This window comes from Silurus aristotelis (assembly GCF_946808225.1).
Source record: "Silurus aristotelis genome assembly, chromosome: 20".
Taxonomy (NCBI): Eukaryota; Metazoa; Chordata; class Actinopteri; order Siluriformes; family Siluridae; genus Silurus; species Silurus aristotelis.
Genome location: NC_139593.1, coordinates 14362947 through 14378930, shown reverse-complemented (window position 1 = coordinate 14378930; position 15984 = coordinate 14362947). Strand labels below are relative to the sequence as shown.

Here is a 15984-nt window from a genome sequence, read left to right as displayed (position 1 = left end):
GTTTGCACGACTCAGGTATGACCCTATAGTATATTTTTTTTAATGAATGGCCTAATTATGAACCACTGGTCTTTAGGTAGAAAAACAATATGCACTGATGCCTGTTGAGTATATTCACTTAAAAGTGCTTCAGAGGCAGGCTGATAAATCCAGGCCAGGTGCTTCAATTAGTGCTCATTTTGTCTCAAATGTAGGCTGACAGTTATACTGGCCTCCATTGCAGACTGAGAGTATCAGTTTCACACTGCCTACATAACTATGCACTGAGGCCATATTACTAAATAGCTTTTAATCAGACTTCCATGCCTTTTCCAGATGTTGGGAAAGCCATGCCCAACTGATTGACCCACAGTTGGTATTTAAAGTGCAAAAGTAGACCATAATTTTCGCTTAACAACTCTACCTAATCTCTCCATATTGGTTCTTCAAATCGTCCCATCAAATCTTGAATGTACTGGGATAATTTGGGTATTGCTGTAATGCCAAAACACCAATCGCATGGTACTGTTCTTTCATGCCTTTGACAACTATTGGTCATTCAGTTAGACAAATAAATGAATGAATGAACGAACAAATAAATGAACGGGGGGGGGGGGGAGTGGTGGCTCCAGTGGTTAAGGCGCTGGATTACTGATCGGGAGGTCGGGGGTTCAAGCCCCGGTATTGCCGAGCTGCCACTCTTGGGCCCTTGAGCAAGGCCCTTAACCCTCTGTGTGCTTCAGGGGCGCCGTATCATGGCCGACCCTGCGCTCTGACCCCAGCTTCCAAGCAAGCTGGGATATGAGAAGAACAACATTTCACTTTGCTGTAATGTATATGTGACAAATAAAGGCTATTCTATTCTGGCTATTCCATTATTATAGACTGTTGTAATCACTGTTTAGGGTCCACATCTCACCTCCTGTCCATCTTTGTCGTATCCATTTTGAGCGTGCTGAGCCACGATGTACAGAAACTCCAGCAGACGCTGCAGAGTGTCGCTGTTACAAGGAGGCAGCAGGTATACAAGCAGCTGGGTCACTAACTGCTGGTCTTCTGGGTCCAGCACTGTCAACAGGGAAATCCAGGGTCATAGGTCAAAAATCTCATTGCTTTAGTAACCCAGACCTGACCTACATAATGCACATAATGGTAGTCTGGTCTCTGAGTACAAGTGACTAGAAGACTGTGGTTGCCAGAGAACTGATTAACCGACAACTGCTTAGACTTTACTGTAAGTATAATTCTTAGTGTAAAAGTGTACTGTTAATGTGAGTTTGAATAAATGCATCCTCCAATAAAATAAGTTTAATAGAAAAAAACTGCCATTTCGATTACTTATACTTATACTAATACTAATTGTATTAGATTACATTGGTATTTTTAGGTCCATGAGTTCCCAGGGTTCTCAATTTATTAGGTACTTTATTATTAGGCCAGCATTATTAGAGACCTATTTATATTACCTGTTAACTCCAAAATTTTCTTTATTTCACTAAATTTGTACACTTATTTACTTTCATTATATTGTCTTTAAGGTATACACATAATTGTCCTCTTGTGTATTACATATATTTTGTTTTTTGTTTTTTTTTGTAATTGTAATTTTTGTAAAAAAAAAAAAAAAAAAGATTTATCACTATAATACCAAAATATGATATTTGTTTGTTTAACTTCTAGCTTTGACGTTTCACTCTGGTTTGGTTTAATCTTTAATCACAATGTTCCAGACATGATTCTATCTGATTCTAAACTGCTAGATATTCAAGAACTAACATGTACTCTGCTTTGCTGCATTGCAATTTGGTTCGGTTTAAAATGCAGGTTGGAGGAGCTGCTGAAGAAGAAAAAAGAAAGGCTTTAGCTGTGTACGTTTCTTACATGTGGTGTTAATGAATGCTGTGTAGAGCTCTTTGGTGAGCAGTGGGTCAGCCATGTCCCGGAGGAATTCCTTCAGAAGCGCAGCCACGTCATGGACACTGTGTTCCTCGTCCAGCTGCACGTCCACACCTCGGTCAAACTCTTCTCGCAGCTGTGGTAAAAGCAATGATAGAACATTATTATTACAAATTTTACAATTAGTGAACAGGCTTGAAAAAGGGAAGAAATTGGGCTAGCTTGATGAGTTCGATAGTACAAAAGTTCTAGACTGTAAAATAAGTAACAAATGTAAAATATCTTAAAAATACACATTTTAAAAAAAGACTGAAATAGGGGAACAATTTAGTTTAGCAATGAAGGGATATTCTGGAATTCCCTACAGGAAAAATGTAATTACATTCTGGGTTTGTGTCCACTTTAATCCTTAAAACACACCGTTCTCACATCTCAATTGTAAAGTTTTTGTACCAGGGTAATGCTGGTACATGATGATTGCTCGTGTGGTGTTCCAAAAACACATATTTCTTTGTGTATACAGTAGAACCTCAAAACTTCAATAGTTCAACTTCAACGACTTTTTTTCTGGAACTTTTCTTCTAGTTTGTACGAATACATTACACAAAATTGTTTGAAAAACTATTTTATAATTGTATTATTCATTTAAAGTAGTAAATAAAACACTTATGACAAGTAATTCAGCTTTTTTTTTTGTTTACGGTACAGCACATGTACAATTCCCCTTGAAAAAAGGAACCATCAAAAGGTGAGTCAAAACCTCGCAATTTTTTGTTACTCGCAAAGGGGTTATAGAACGTAACCCCCGCGAGTATCGAGGTTGCACTGTATATCAGTCTGCTTGTCAATCTTCACTACAGAAATTTTCACTTCCCATGCTGAAACTAAACTAGAGTGTAGGTGACAAACTATGTTTTTGAGAATATAACTTTTGGTTTATAAAGCTAGTCAGATGATAATAAAAAATTACCAATTTCCCAGAAGCCAGTCGCTTCTTTGGAATCCATTTCCCAAACAGAACAAAAATTGAATGAGATACTTAAATACTCATACTTAAATATGACATAACAACACATACTGGTATTAATCCTATTCCACAGCAATTTTTAAATGTATTTTTATTTTTATTAAAGAGCAAAATACTGTATGCATTTATCCATTTGAACTTAACAAACAACAATGACAAAAACGCAGCTTGTCAAGTGACATAAAAAAAAAAAATGCAAAGCCATCTGCCCTAAAGACAAAGAATTCAACAGGGCTGTTGAAAGAGACTTTAATTCCTGTCACAAAAGATTAAATGTATATTCTGTCATTGGAGTTTGTAATAAACATATAATTTTTTTGCACTGTTTGTTTGCTTTTCTTCACATTAACACAGTGTGTTTGTTTTCGATGTTTGTACTGCAGATGTATTTGACTAGGCCTCTGTACCACCACCAGTCTGCATTTCTAAACATCTTCCGTGTCATTACACATCTACAGAGTCACACACCAGAAGCACAAAGAATTCCCCCTGCCTTATGTAAGTGCCCATGCTTTACTAATCTAAGTATGTGTGTGGTTTCGGAGTCCTGGATAGTGAACACCCTGAAGCAGAACTCGCTCTAGGGAGCGCTGATGCAGCAAGGAGGAAACAGAAATGAGCAAAGTTTATACAAAATTATTAAATTACAACACTGTTATTATAAAGGATAAATGATGAATCATAATCTGATTGTCCATTACTGGTCTGCCTTCACAATACGTGAAAAACACAGGCCACTTTAATATACAAACTCCCACATAGAGACATGATTCGGTAAAAACAAAAGAAATAACAAAGGAACTTAAAATTTAGCATTATTATTATTATTTTTACCATAAGAATAATCATTCTTATCACTCTTCTTATACAAATACTAATCTATTATACATGAAATTATTTATGTATTTATGCAATTAGTTAGAAATACAAAATATGAACTGAAAATCCATTAATTAGATATAAATATTTAATATATAACAGTATTTAGCTATTATTTACTTATAATTGTCCACCATGCCTACAATTATCTTTATAGTAAGCCATAGCAAGGGGGGGATTATACTTTTGCATGCCAGCTCCAAGGTTTATTTACTTACAAATATTTCGCTTCCGTAGCAACTGCAAGTTTTAGAAATAATCAATGTCTCCACAATTTGCACATGTTGCTCCTTCGTTCGTACTTGGTTTAAAGAGCAACAAATACTGATCATTTTATTACTGATTAACTTAATGAGATATTTCATCACATAAACCTTAACAGTCTTTGAGCAGGCAATGTTCCTCTTACAGAATATTACATCCAATTTGGTCATAATTGTGTTACATTACAGATGGTCCCAATGTACAGTATCACACTTTTGGACAATAATGGCTGTATGTTGAGTTCTTTTTAGAGGACAGTAAATCTGTACTGCCACACAAGCTGCACTACTCTAAATTATATCCAAGTTTCATTTCTATAGTCCCTTAAGAAGAGATACAAAATCAGTTGCTGAAACATGAGGGGTGTACTTACTTTTGTGAGACACTGTACTGTATGCTCTTCCCTCCATTCGCGAACCGTAGTTTATACAGTATGGTATGTTTCATTCCTCTGCTAAATTATGTACTAAATTATTAACAAATGACAGTATTGTACTCGATTCTGATCATATTCTTTAAGACTCTTGGGTAGGCTAGGCCACGTCTCGACTTCAAGTTGCGAACGCATCACCATTGTAAGTCAGGGACAGGTAGTATTCCCATTTAAAACAATGTTATAGCTCCGTGCTGGCAGATGACACACAGTGGCAGATGACACGCAGCTTTATATGTACCAGGCAGGTTTACAAAACATTGTTCATGGCTTCTATAATCAAAGTCTTGATGTCACCCAAATGAGAAGGGGTTTCCTTTTGAGTCTGGTTCCTCTCAAGGTTTCTTCCTCATAACATCTAAGGGAGTTTTTCCTTGACACAGTCGCCACAGCTGCTCATCAGGGATAAATGCACACCATTCACCTTAACTCTTAAACTCTGTAAAGCTGCTTTTAGACAATGTCTGTTGTAAAAAGCGCTATAGAAATAAACTTGACTTGACTTCTTGACTGGTGAGTTAAACAGCCATTGCACTGCTGCAGCGTTCGAAGGGGATCGTGGTAAAGTCACCCACAATGAGAATTAGTTGACCTGGAGAATGAAGACTGCATTCGTAATAACTCTCTACTAGCCTTTTCTGCCACCTCAGAATCACAAAGTCCATACGGTATATGTACATTAAGGAACTCAATCCAAAAACACTTAACAATGATCAATTATCAAACAATTATCTGTTCACGAATACATCAAGGTGAAACGATCATCAACAAATATTCTGCCTTACATTCAGACTGTACAAGTTAAAGTGTACGGTATGTTTCCTTTGTTCTTTTCGTAATCATGAAATCAGCTTTTCGCTGCTTTTGTGGCGAGTCAGAAAACAAAGAAACGCTCCACAGTGTGTGACCCGTGCCGCGGTGTCGCTCCCATCACTCGTCCAACAGGTTCTTAACACAACGCTTTCCTGTTTCCCTTGCAATTCGATTCTGATGCGCGTTGGCACCCGGTGCTATTTGTTTACCCTTAATGAAATAAGATCACTGTTTGCGCTGGGGTTGATGTTTATTTTTTTTTCTCCCGAGCACTGAGAGTGTACACCAAACCATCACTGTGTTTACAGTACCTTGAGCGTATATATTTCAACCTAGTTTATAATCATTTGAAAGGTGGGACAAAAAAAATATACCATTCATAGCTGAGATAAGACGGCAACGTTGTGAATGAAAGATAAAATCGGCTGTTGTCGGGTTGTGGAATTAAAAGACAACGGAGGGAGAGGGAAATCCGTCGTCGCATTTTTTTCTCTCATACTGCATGCGCTGCATGTTTTAAGTCTAAGAACCTGATGATATAGAAATGTTCTCTAGTTGAGCCTAGAGAATTGCTACTTCAGCCACCATTTAAAAAGACATTCTCATACTGAAGACACACAAACATTTAAATATTATTATTTAAAAAATAAAAACATTTTATCAGTGGTCAAAAATCGTAAAAAAATTAAAGGTGCAGTTCGAAATATATAAAGTCTTTCCAAACCTGTATTAATATTATGAATTTGAAAAGACATGATGTTACAATCAAGCTGCCTACTTGTTTTACATTTGCGTTTGCCTAAAGGAGCACTTTCTTTAAAAGGAGATACATTATATGGACAAAAGTATTGGGACCCCTGACTTTTCCAGCCATATGTTCTTTCCTTCCCAGACTGTTATCGCAAAGCTTAAAGCTACACAATTGTACAGCATGGATGCAGGAGCATTAAATTTTCCCTTTACTTGAACTAGGAGACCCAAACCTGTTCCAGCATGGCAATGCCTATGTGCAAACTTTATAAAGATATGCATTGCATGGTTTTCGAGTGGAAGATCTCCTGCTATAGAGCTCTGACCTCAACCCTATTGAACACCTTTGGGATGAATTGGAGCATTGACTGCACCTCAGGCCTCCTCACCTCACCATCAGGACCTGACTTTACTAACACCACTGTGTCTAAAAGTGCACAAATCTCCACAAGCCAAACCAAAATCGAGTGGAACATCTTCCCAGAAGAGTGGAGGTTATTTGAAGAAAAAATTAAGGGCTAAATGTGAAAGGCGATGCTCAAAAAGCACATACTACACTTATGATCAGGTGTCCGCAAACCTGTACCAATGGTGTTTGGAAGGTGTTTTGGGGTGTTAGACAGCAGAAGTCGTCTCGATAAATTACACACAATCCATTGAAGTGAATTCAAAATACTGAGAACAAATAAGCGAGACATTAGGAATTCGGAGCGGGAGTTGTGCTTCCTACCTGCCTCACTCTTTTCTTCGAGCTGCCCACTCTAAAGATCCCCACCGTCTGTAGACCTGAATGGAAAATAAATATGAATAAAGCTTCCACACAATTAAATTTTTTTTTTCAGGCATAGGTGTGAAAGGTCGTAACATGCGTACCATACTTCTCAAGGTGCTGGCAGCAGCTGTCCAGCACACGTGGCACCTGCCTGTAGATAGGGTTCAGGCTCAGCCTCTTGTCCTGTTGCTTCTCCTTCTTGCTGGTTGTTTCAGCCGGCAGTGAAAGCTGCAGCGCCTCCAGCAGACGCGACTGGTTGTCGTCCAAATCCGTGATGGAGTCCACGGACATGCCGCCCTGCCCAAGACATTACGTTCATTATGTTTGTCAAGTTTTTTTTTTTTTTTTTTTTTTTAAGCATTTTCCTGCCAAACCTATGCACTGATAGTTAAAATAACGGGCACTGTTTACACAAAGCTTGTGTACAAACCAAAATCCAAATGCAGCACTCAGGAAGGATAATTTTAACTTGTTATATACTTAGCGTCCACTTTATTAGGAACACCCGTACTTACACATCATTGTTATCGAATCAGCCAATCATGTCGCAGAAACCCAATGAAAAAAATCATGCAGACACAGTTCAAGGTCAGGTATATTTCACATCAAATATATTTCGTAGTAGATTCACACACAACATTCTCTAGTGCAGGGGCCACCAACATGGTGCCGGCAAGGACCACATGAGTCGCCCGCGGGTCTATTCTAAAAATAGCTCACCATAGCGCATCAGTAAGCTGCATCTAATTTTATTTGTTGCTATTCTTTTTTAAATCACACTTGCATTGATGAGTTTTGCATAGTGAAATTTTTCTGTTACATCATTGTTGATGATTATTGTGAGAAATCATTAACATGATCAGTGTCTTCACATAGATGAATATCATTAATTATTAATAATAACATATAATTAAAGGTAAATTGAGCAAATGTGTCATTTCAGAAGCGTGTATCAAACTGGTAGCCCTTCACATTAATCGGTACCCAAGAAGTAGCTCTCAGTTTCAATAAGGTTGGTGACCCCTGCTCTAAGTTTTTACACAGAAAAGTTAAGGAAACAAGAACAAAAAAACATTGAGCTTTGAGAAGATGAAAGTTTAGTGGAAAGAGGTGAGCTTAAAGGTCTGAGCTTAAAGGAAGTCTACAAAACAGCATCTCAGCCTACGCAAATCATTGAACCTTGAGGTGTCTGGGATACAGCAGGTTTCTGTTACTCAAAAACAAAAATCCAGAGGCTAGCTATTAATGTGAATGGCGAGTGTATTGTAGATTCACGAAACCTCAATTATTCTTTGGATTATGTGTTGTAAAGATTATCATCACTGTACCCCGCAACATTGTATATCTGCTTCAAATGGACATTTGGTGCAACCCAGATGAGGATGGGTTTCCTCTTGAGTCTGGTTCCTCTCAAGGTTTCTTCCTCATGCCATCTCAGGGAGTTTTTCCTTGCCACAGTTGCTCATCAGGGACAAACATACTTACAAAGAACATATTTACTTTTAATCACCACATTATCTGTGTAAAGCTGCTTTGAGACAACGTTCATTGTTAAAAGCGCTATACAAATAAAAATGAATTGAAAATTGAATTAAAGCATGCAGTATGATCTCCATTTCATTTAACATGCGAGCGCTCCAGGGCAGAAAGACTGTCCAGATTCTCCAAAAACAAATCAGGTTCTAAATTGTGTCGCACTTTAAGCTTTGGCGCTCATTTGATTCACTTGTCCTATTGATTACGCTGATGACAATCAGCATCATAGCTACGACTCCAATGCTGCGTAATTTTAGTGCGAGTAGTGTTGTCTTTTAACAGTGAAAAACCTGAAGGAGATTTTTACAATAAGGAACTGACTGGAAAAGATTTCAGTGAGGAAGAAAAACTTCCAGGATCTGTATAACTTTGGACACTGGGACATTTGAAATTTTATTTTCAGAGTTGTACCTTCTAACGTAATTCAGGTACTGAATATGCACTGCTATACAGCATGTTTAAAACAAATCAAAAAAGATTCAGTTTGTAAGCTCTTGTGTTAATGTTTGGATAAAATATAAAAGTGTTTGTTGTGCTGTAACAAACCAACTCTGGCTGTGGCCTGGCTCTAACACCTAATCATTAGTCACACCTTTATGAGCTGCGATTCATCTGTATTGTATTACCGTGTTGTTTATCTAGCGTCTCTGCAAAGTCAGATGTTTGTGCAAAATAAGTGCAGGTTTCTCAGCTGCAAAGACTACATAGGTACTAACAAACTGCCTTTTCTACTTCAATGCTGTCCAGCTTGTGCGTTTGATGGGTCTACGGAGGTTTGCAGGGGCCTTCGGAATGCGTGTAAGTGAGCTATTGTGCTGCTTAAAAGAGGGAGGTAAATGATTTAAAGTGAAATTCCACTGACTCGGTCAGAATCGCCCTGTGTCTCACAAGGGTTTCGCTTACAAGCTTCAGAATCTGGCAAATTCTTTGTGTTTTGAAACTGCTTCCCTGATTATCTGGCTCTGGTTTTCAGTTGTGGTTTAGCTTCTCATCCAAAAGATGCCATGGTTGGCTAATAAGGTTTTTGACACTGTACTTTGCACTCCTTTTTTTTTCTTCTTCTTCTTCTTCTGCACCAAGATCTTCATTCCTCGTGAATAATGTGTAGCTGGTTCCAATCTGCCATGTGGGCAAACTATCACTCAATCCTGTCAAATTATAAAAGCATGGTTCTGTGATGTCTGAGAGGAATAACCAGATTGGATTGAGGTGATCGGAAGTCTATTGTAATGCAAACATTCGCTCTTTATAACCGCGAAAAGCAGAAAAGCATCAGCGACATGCCGAATGTGATGGTGGATGAGCTACAATAGTAGAGGACCACATTGTACTCTTGTCAGCAAGGAAAGCGGAAGCTCCGAAGATCAGACTCACTGAAATTGGACAGATGAATATTAAGCTGGTCTGTCACTTTTACAAAACGTTCAGTCTTGGTAAAATAAAGCATCAGTATCGTGTCCTGCCATAGTTACGTGTGGTACACGGCAAAAATAGCACACAAATTAAATATTATGATTGCCATTCATCAACCACTGTGTCCTTTCCACGTCTGGTGTAAAATAGGATTTACTCCCAGGCTCTGATCCTGAAGCCAACATCTGTTCCTGACCTAAGCTCAATTACTGGTCGAATTCTGCTGGTGTCCTCAGGCTTTTCACTGAATCTAGTTTTCACCTGAGTTCAGCTCGGACTTGCTTTCTTGTACAGCACAAAATGGTGTACATAAAGTGGATATTGGCATGTTATTGAGATGTGTCTAAGAAGACTTTATGAAGGTATAATACAAAGGAAAATACCTGTCAAATTAGTTTGATTCATACTGAAAAATCCATACATTCACTCTTATTCAAAAATCATTTTTAGAACATTACACAAGAATTAAAGAGAATTAAAACTCATCAGCACCACAGCTCTGAAAAATTATAATTATTGGTGAAAGCTATCTGTCCTCACCCTCCTACGAGCTCGAGGTGCTGCTTCTGGCGTGTTGGAGGAAGTGGACTCGTTCGCCGTCTCCGAGGTGGAGCTGAGTGACGAGTTGCTGCTGGAAAGCTCCTTGGTGGGTCGTCGCGTGGCAAACTGCAGGATGGAGGACACCAGGTCACTCGAGTCTCTCTGCTCTTCCCGCTGACCCTCTTGGCGCTGCCGCTGGGTTCGGTCATTGGTAATCACCTGCGATAAGGAAATGCCAAACGCTTGTGGTGCGTTTTCTGAGGCAGTAGCAGAAAAAAAGAGCCGTTAAACTTGGCATGTTATGACATAAACCGGTAGAATAAACTGGTGCTATTTTGGTCAATTAAATGTATCCACAAGTAAAAAGAATTCCAGCTGATGCACTCAATTAAATATTGATGTAGAAACGGAAAATAGGTTTGCGCACTGATGATTTTCTCCAGAAATAACACAAGTCAACATTTAGGCACAATAGACATCACATAGCTTTGGTATAATTATTTTTTTTTTGGGTTTGTTTGTTTAAATGAATGAAATCAGCTTCACTTCTAACTTTCAAGAAACACTGTTATAAGCAATTTAGTGTCTTCTCAAGCCCTCCTGTAAGATTTTTTCTTCTTTTAAAGGCAATTGGATTTAAAAACAAGCAGAAAGACATGAAATAATGTATGGCAAGTAGGTAATTATGTTATATAACTTCTAATTCAGAGGTAGAAACATCATTGCGAAGGACAGTTTTCATATCCAGGATTCCATTTTCAGATAAACAGGTTTACCAATTGAGAAATTGGGGAAAGTTTTTTACTTGACCATTTAAATTACATTTGGCTTCAAACTATAGCATGCACTCCACTTTCTGACCTTCTCAGCACCAACATACTACAACACATCACCTGAGGCATGATCTAACAGATTCTTTAACTACTTTACAGTGTGCATTTTTTCAGAATCAGGAACACACACAACTGACAAATGCTGATTACAAACCTTTCATGTAGAGTAGATAAACTCTTCTGCTATAGTACATGAAGTCAACTTGGGCTTTAACATGTAGAGAGAGAGTACAGATACAAGCCAGATAGTTGTTTTGTTCCTTACTTGAATAAAAGTACAAATACCTTTAGTAAAAGTGGAAGTATATGTTAAACGTACTTGCCTTAGAATACACTTAGGTATTAAATGTAATTAAATGATATTAAAATACATTTATGCTATTCGGGGTTTCATTTTGCTGCACATCAGACCGTTAGGAGGAAAGAGTTTTCTATTGGTAAATACACACTGTAAGAATACACATAAGCTCACTTCAAACACACTCAAGAAAAGCGTGGGGTTACAGTTGTGGCCTCAGAGCAGGTTCTGACTCAATGCAATGTATGTATTCACCTAAAAGTTGCAAGGAAGGGCATGTTTTTTTCTGAAATGTAGAAGAGTTTGCCAAAATTAAAGTAGTCTGTACTTAAGTGCAGTAGTGAAGTGAAAATAAACATTTTTTCCTACCGTCCACCAATTATAGCGTATATTCTTATCAGTCTTTTGTTGAAGTTTTGTCAAGGGCTTAAACACAGCATACTTCAAAACTGTAGCTACCTGGCTGTCCATTTATCCTTCCATAATACTACTACTAACTAGTAAACTTCTACATAATGACGACCATACTTTTGATTTAACATCTAAAAAGCAATAGACTCCAGTTTCTTTTTTAAGCCCGTAGCATTGTTTATGTTTTCAAGTTTAAAAATAATCATTAAAAAATGCACTTGCGGTCCGCTATTTAATACGGTCCTGAGGGAACTCAGATTTGAACTATGTTCCGCATGTACTGTAAAAAAGGATTGCATTCGGTACACGTGTACGTGTATCATATATATATATATATATATATATATATATATATATATATATATATATATATATATATATATATATATATATATATATATACACGTGAAAACCGCAGTTAACACTACAACTGCATGTTGCCCTGAATAAAGACATGTTGTAGTTTCATGGAGTGACATACCAGACTGTTTGTCTTTACTATGAGTTAATGAAAGAGTTAATGCATTGACACTCTTGCAGAATGCATTGCAGAAACCTCAAAATATACCAAAGTAGGTGTGCTCTGTGCATGTGTGTGTGTGTGTGTGTGTGTGTGTGTGTGTGTGTGTGCGTGTGTGTGTGTTTGTGTGTGTGTGCAAATGCCCATTTCATTCTATAGTAGTATGAACAGCTGGCCACTGAATATAGCAGCTGGAACAAAGACCATATGCTGTCCATACAGACCAGCCGAGACCAACCAGTGTTTCAGACAAAATATACATGTTTGAAGAACTAGTGACTGTTACTGTGTGTGTGTGTGTGTGTGTGTGTGTGTGTGTGTGTGTGTGTGTGTGTGTGTGTGTGTGTGTGTGTGTGTGTGTGTGTGTGTGTTGACTACCAGAACTGCTACTCTCTAATGAGGGAGACCGTTTCAAAGGAGTACTGGCTTATGACAAACAGCACATGTAATTAAAGAAGCCTCTCGGGCATGCATTAGGATTATTACAGTACGTGTTCTGACACGAAACGTAAACACACACACAACAAAACGCACGACAACACACGCAGACATAAAAAAACAAAACAAAAAAAAAAAAACAGCAGCTCTCCATGTGAAACCAAAATTTCACCAAAAGTATGCGCTTTAATAACATTTCCCTTGGCTGTGATTAATTGTTCTGGATTCCTGTCCTAAATGTTCGTGTTTATATTTAACAGTGAACTCAAAACTCTTTATTTTACTGCTGCCGAATTTCCCGAGACTCGGTAGTCTCAACACTTTTCTTATTTTATTACTTAATAAAATGTCGACATTTCACTGGGGAAAAGTCAAATCTGAAAAGTTTCAATCGAACTAGAAAATTGTTTTCACCTTTTTGTAGAATCGTTCAAAACAAGTGGTTCAAATCAGATTATGTTGTCTCTCAGTGTAGAGGGCATAAGCTGTGGGACACAGTGGCATTCCCTGATGTCCCGATGTTTCGATTATTTTCCCCTATCAAAACTGGAAGCTTTGCCAAATATCCTGTGCAAGGTCAGCTCTCTCAGTGCCATGTCCCCTTACAAGGAGAACTTTACACTTCACTAAATATATCCCAGTACAAACAGCATCTGTGTGCCCCTAGATTTTTTTTTTTGGTCAGTCAGAGTGTACAGTGCACCTGGGATTTGACATAGTGGAAGAAGCTTTTGTCTCTTGTGAAATCTGGGGAAAAAAAAATGATCCACATCAGAGCCAAATAAACTGATGTAATTCTGTTGGGAGACTGTTGTCACCATTATGGTCATTCCCATCGTCATAACATCGACGATGACTTTTATAAAACCCACACTCCAAAATGTGCATTTATACCTGAGTTCTTGATTAAGAGCTGTGTTACCTTTGTCTTTGTTCTTTTCCTTGGCTAAGGAGTCCAGCTTTCTCCGTAGTGACTTCTTCCGCTTCTGGCAATCTGCGAACACATGTGCACACAAGTAAGCATGAGTGTCAGGGGTTAAGCTCGACTTCTGCACTACGTCGAGGCAAAGCTCGTTATACACTCGCATGTGGGGGCGCCGAAACTTTTTTCCACAGCAGCCAGCTGTTCTATTCTACATGTTAGCTGGTTCACCGGGTGCACGATGTCTGAAAGCCGAATGGAAGGGTGTCATCTGTGAACAACTGACCTCTCTTCGATTTCAAAACATGCTGAGCTATCCTGCGGTTCTGAAATGCAGCCAGAGATTTCCTTTTCTTTCAGCCAGGAGGAGAGTTCGCTTCAACTCCATCTCGCACAACACATCTTATAGTCATGGTCTTGTTCGAAAATAAGTTTTATGGTAGCCAGTAATAGTGGACCAATGAGGAAAAAAACTACACTTTCTATTTGGATCCATATATGTATTAAATGAAAATAGAAGAAAGAGCTACTCCATGAAAACTTTCGTAAAGGTGTGTTGTAACAGTTGTTCAGATGGAAATTCTTATTATGATTCACCAGGAGATTACAATGTAGAGGTGAGCGATTTGATAACATTAGGATACTTGAGGACATCACTAGGTTGCTAAGAAAACAATGGCACTATATATGAAGGAGAATAACATGAGTTTACTATTTTTTTATATTAGTATGTACAAAGATAATATAATACTGAAAAAAAAAAAAATTAAGAATGATGGAACTATAATAAATGTATATTCGGTGTCATGCAGATGGCAATTGTTACCCTTTTGAATTAGCATTCTTCCTTATACTGTTTTAGGAAGTTTTTCTTTGCCACTGTTGCCACTGGTTTGCTCAATGGGGATAAACTTATAGAGGAAAATGTATAATCGTTTGCTATCAAATTCTGTAAAGCTGCTTTGGGACAATGTTAATTGTTAGTGGTGCTATACAAGTGCTTTACAAATCATTTAATAAAAAAACACAACATTTAAACATGTTTAAGATACAATATGAAATTCTTTCATTGTATCAGTTGCTTTTAGAGTCTGTAACTATACAGTTAAATTTGGTCGCAATATCTCAATACATAAATCAATATTATTTAGCACAATAACAATATTACATTAACTTGCACTATAGAGCTGCTGAATTCTTAAAAACTGACTGGAGAGGAAGTTAAAGCTAAAGTTTTAAAATCCGCTCTGACAGAATTGCCAGCGCTAAATCGAAGGCCAGGCCAACAATGTTAATGCACATTCTCATTGTTTCGATAGTGGCTGTGAAGATATTACGTGTATAATAGATGCTCCACATAATCTTCGAAATAAAAATTGTATTTTAGTGAAAATATCGTTTATATTCTTGTTCTTCTTCCGGCTGCTCCCATTAGGGGTCGCCACAGCGAATCAACTGTCTCCAAACTACTCTGTCCTCTACATCTGCCTCTTTCAAACCAGTTTTTCTGCAGTGGTGGGCGGTCAGGGTCAGCAAAGGCCTTCTCTGCTGGCCAAAACACTATCAGAAGCACTGACCTACATTTACAACCTAAATTTTAATATTTGTTCCATGAAATTGTATTAATTTATTCCCAACAGTTTTTTTTTTTTTTTTAGCATTTCTCTTGGCTGCACTGCTTCTAGTACGTGTATGTAGATGTTAGATTTTTTTTTGTCCAATCAGATTTAAGCCTCTATGTGCTGCCATTTCAATCAAATCTGCCCAGGGCCTTCAAAGTCAGTACTGCTGGCCCTTTTACCATCGTCTCTTTAATAAATAGCTCTGTTTCTTCAACCAATCAGATTTCATATTTGCCTCACAGGGCAGCTAGCCTTCCTCTGATTGGTTGGTCAGAGGGAAACTGAGGGAACAGCCAAGTTCGACTTGCAAAACACGTCTGTAGTTTTGCACATATTAATACATCTGACTTAGACTTTTTTTTTGCCTACAAACAAAGAGAAATTGATTTGGTCATCGTGATAGTCATTGTGAGAAGGAGTCGGCCAACCCCAAAGCTAGCTAGCTTGTCTCAGCCAGGGAAAGGGTTTGTTCTTCACTTTCAGACAAGTGAATACATGCAGTACCACTGGATTACAGCCTCTGAGGAGCGGTGCAAATGATGAGTATGCATCTCTGGTGAGTAGATTGTATTTTATTACAAATTTTCATGTTTTTGTCATGTTATGAGACAAATTTGGTTTCTGAACTGCTTCAGATG

The 15984-nt window shown here is 38.0% G+C and overlaps 1 protein-coding gene across 3 annotated transcripts in view; it reads right to left on the bottom strand.

Annotated features, from left to right (window-relative positions):
* The window catches only part of LOC310715689 (rho GTPase-activating protein 6), a 144825-nt gene that overhangs the window by 13157 nt on the left and 115684 nt on the right, over positions 1–15984 (bottom strand). For all 3 annotated transcript variants that reach the window (XM_083522303.1, XM_083522301.1, XM_083522302.1), the window contains exons 3-8: positions 13725–13796; positions 10303–10559; positions 6915–7110; positions 6772–6827; positions 1861–2011; positions 899–1047 (exon numbers count right to left, since the gene is read on the bottom strand). In XM_083522303.1, coding sequence (XP_083378429.1) covers positions 899–1047; positions 1861–2011; positions 6772–6827; positions 6915–7110; positions 10303–10559; positions 13725–13796 — 881 coding nt within the window. The remainder of the gene's footprint in view (positions 1–898; positions 1048–1860; positions 2012–6771; positions 6828–6914; positions 7111–10302; positions 10560–13724; positions 13797–15984) is intronic.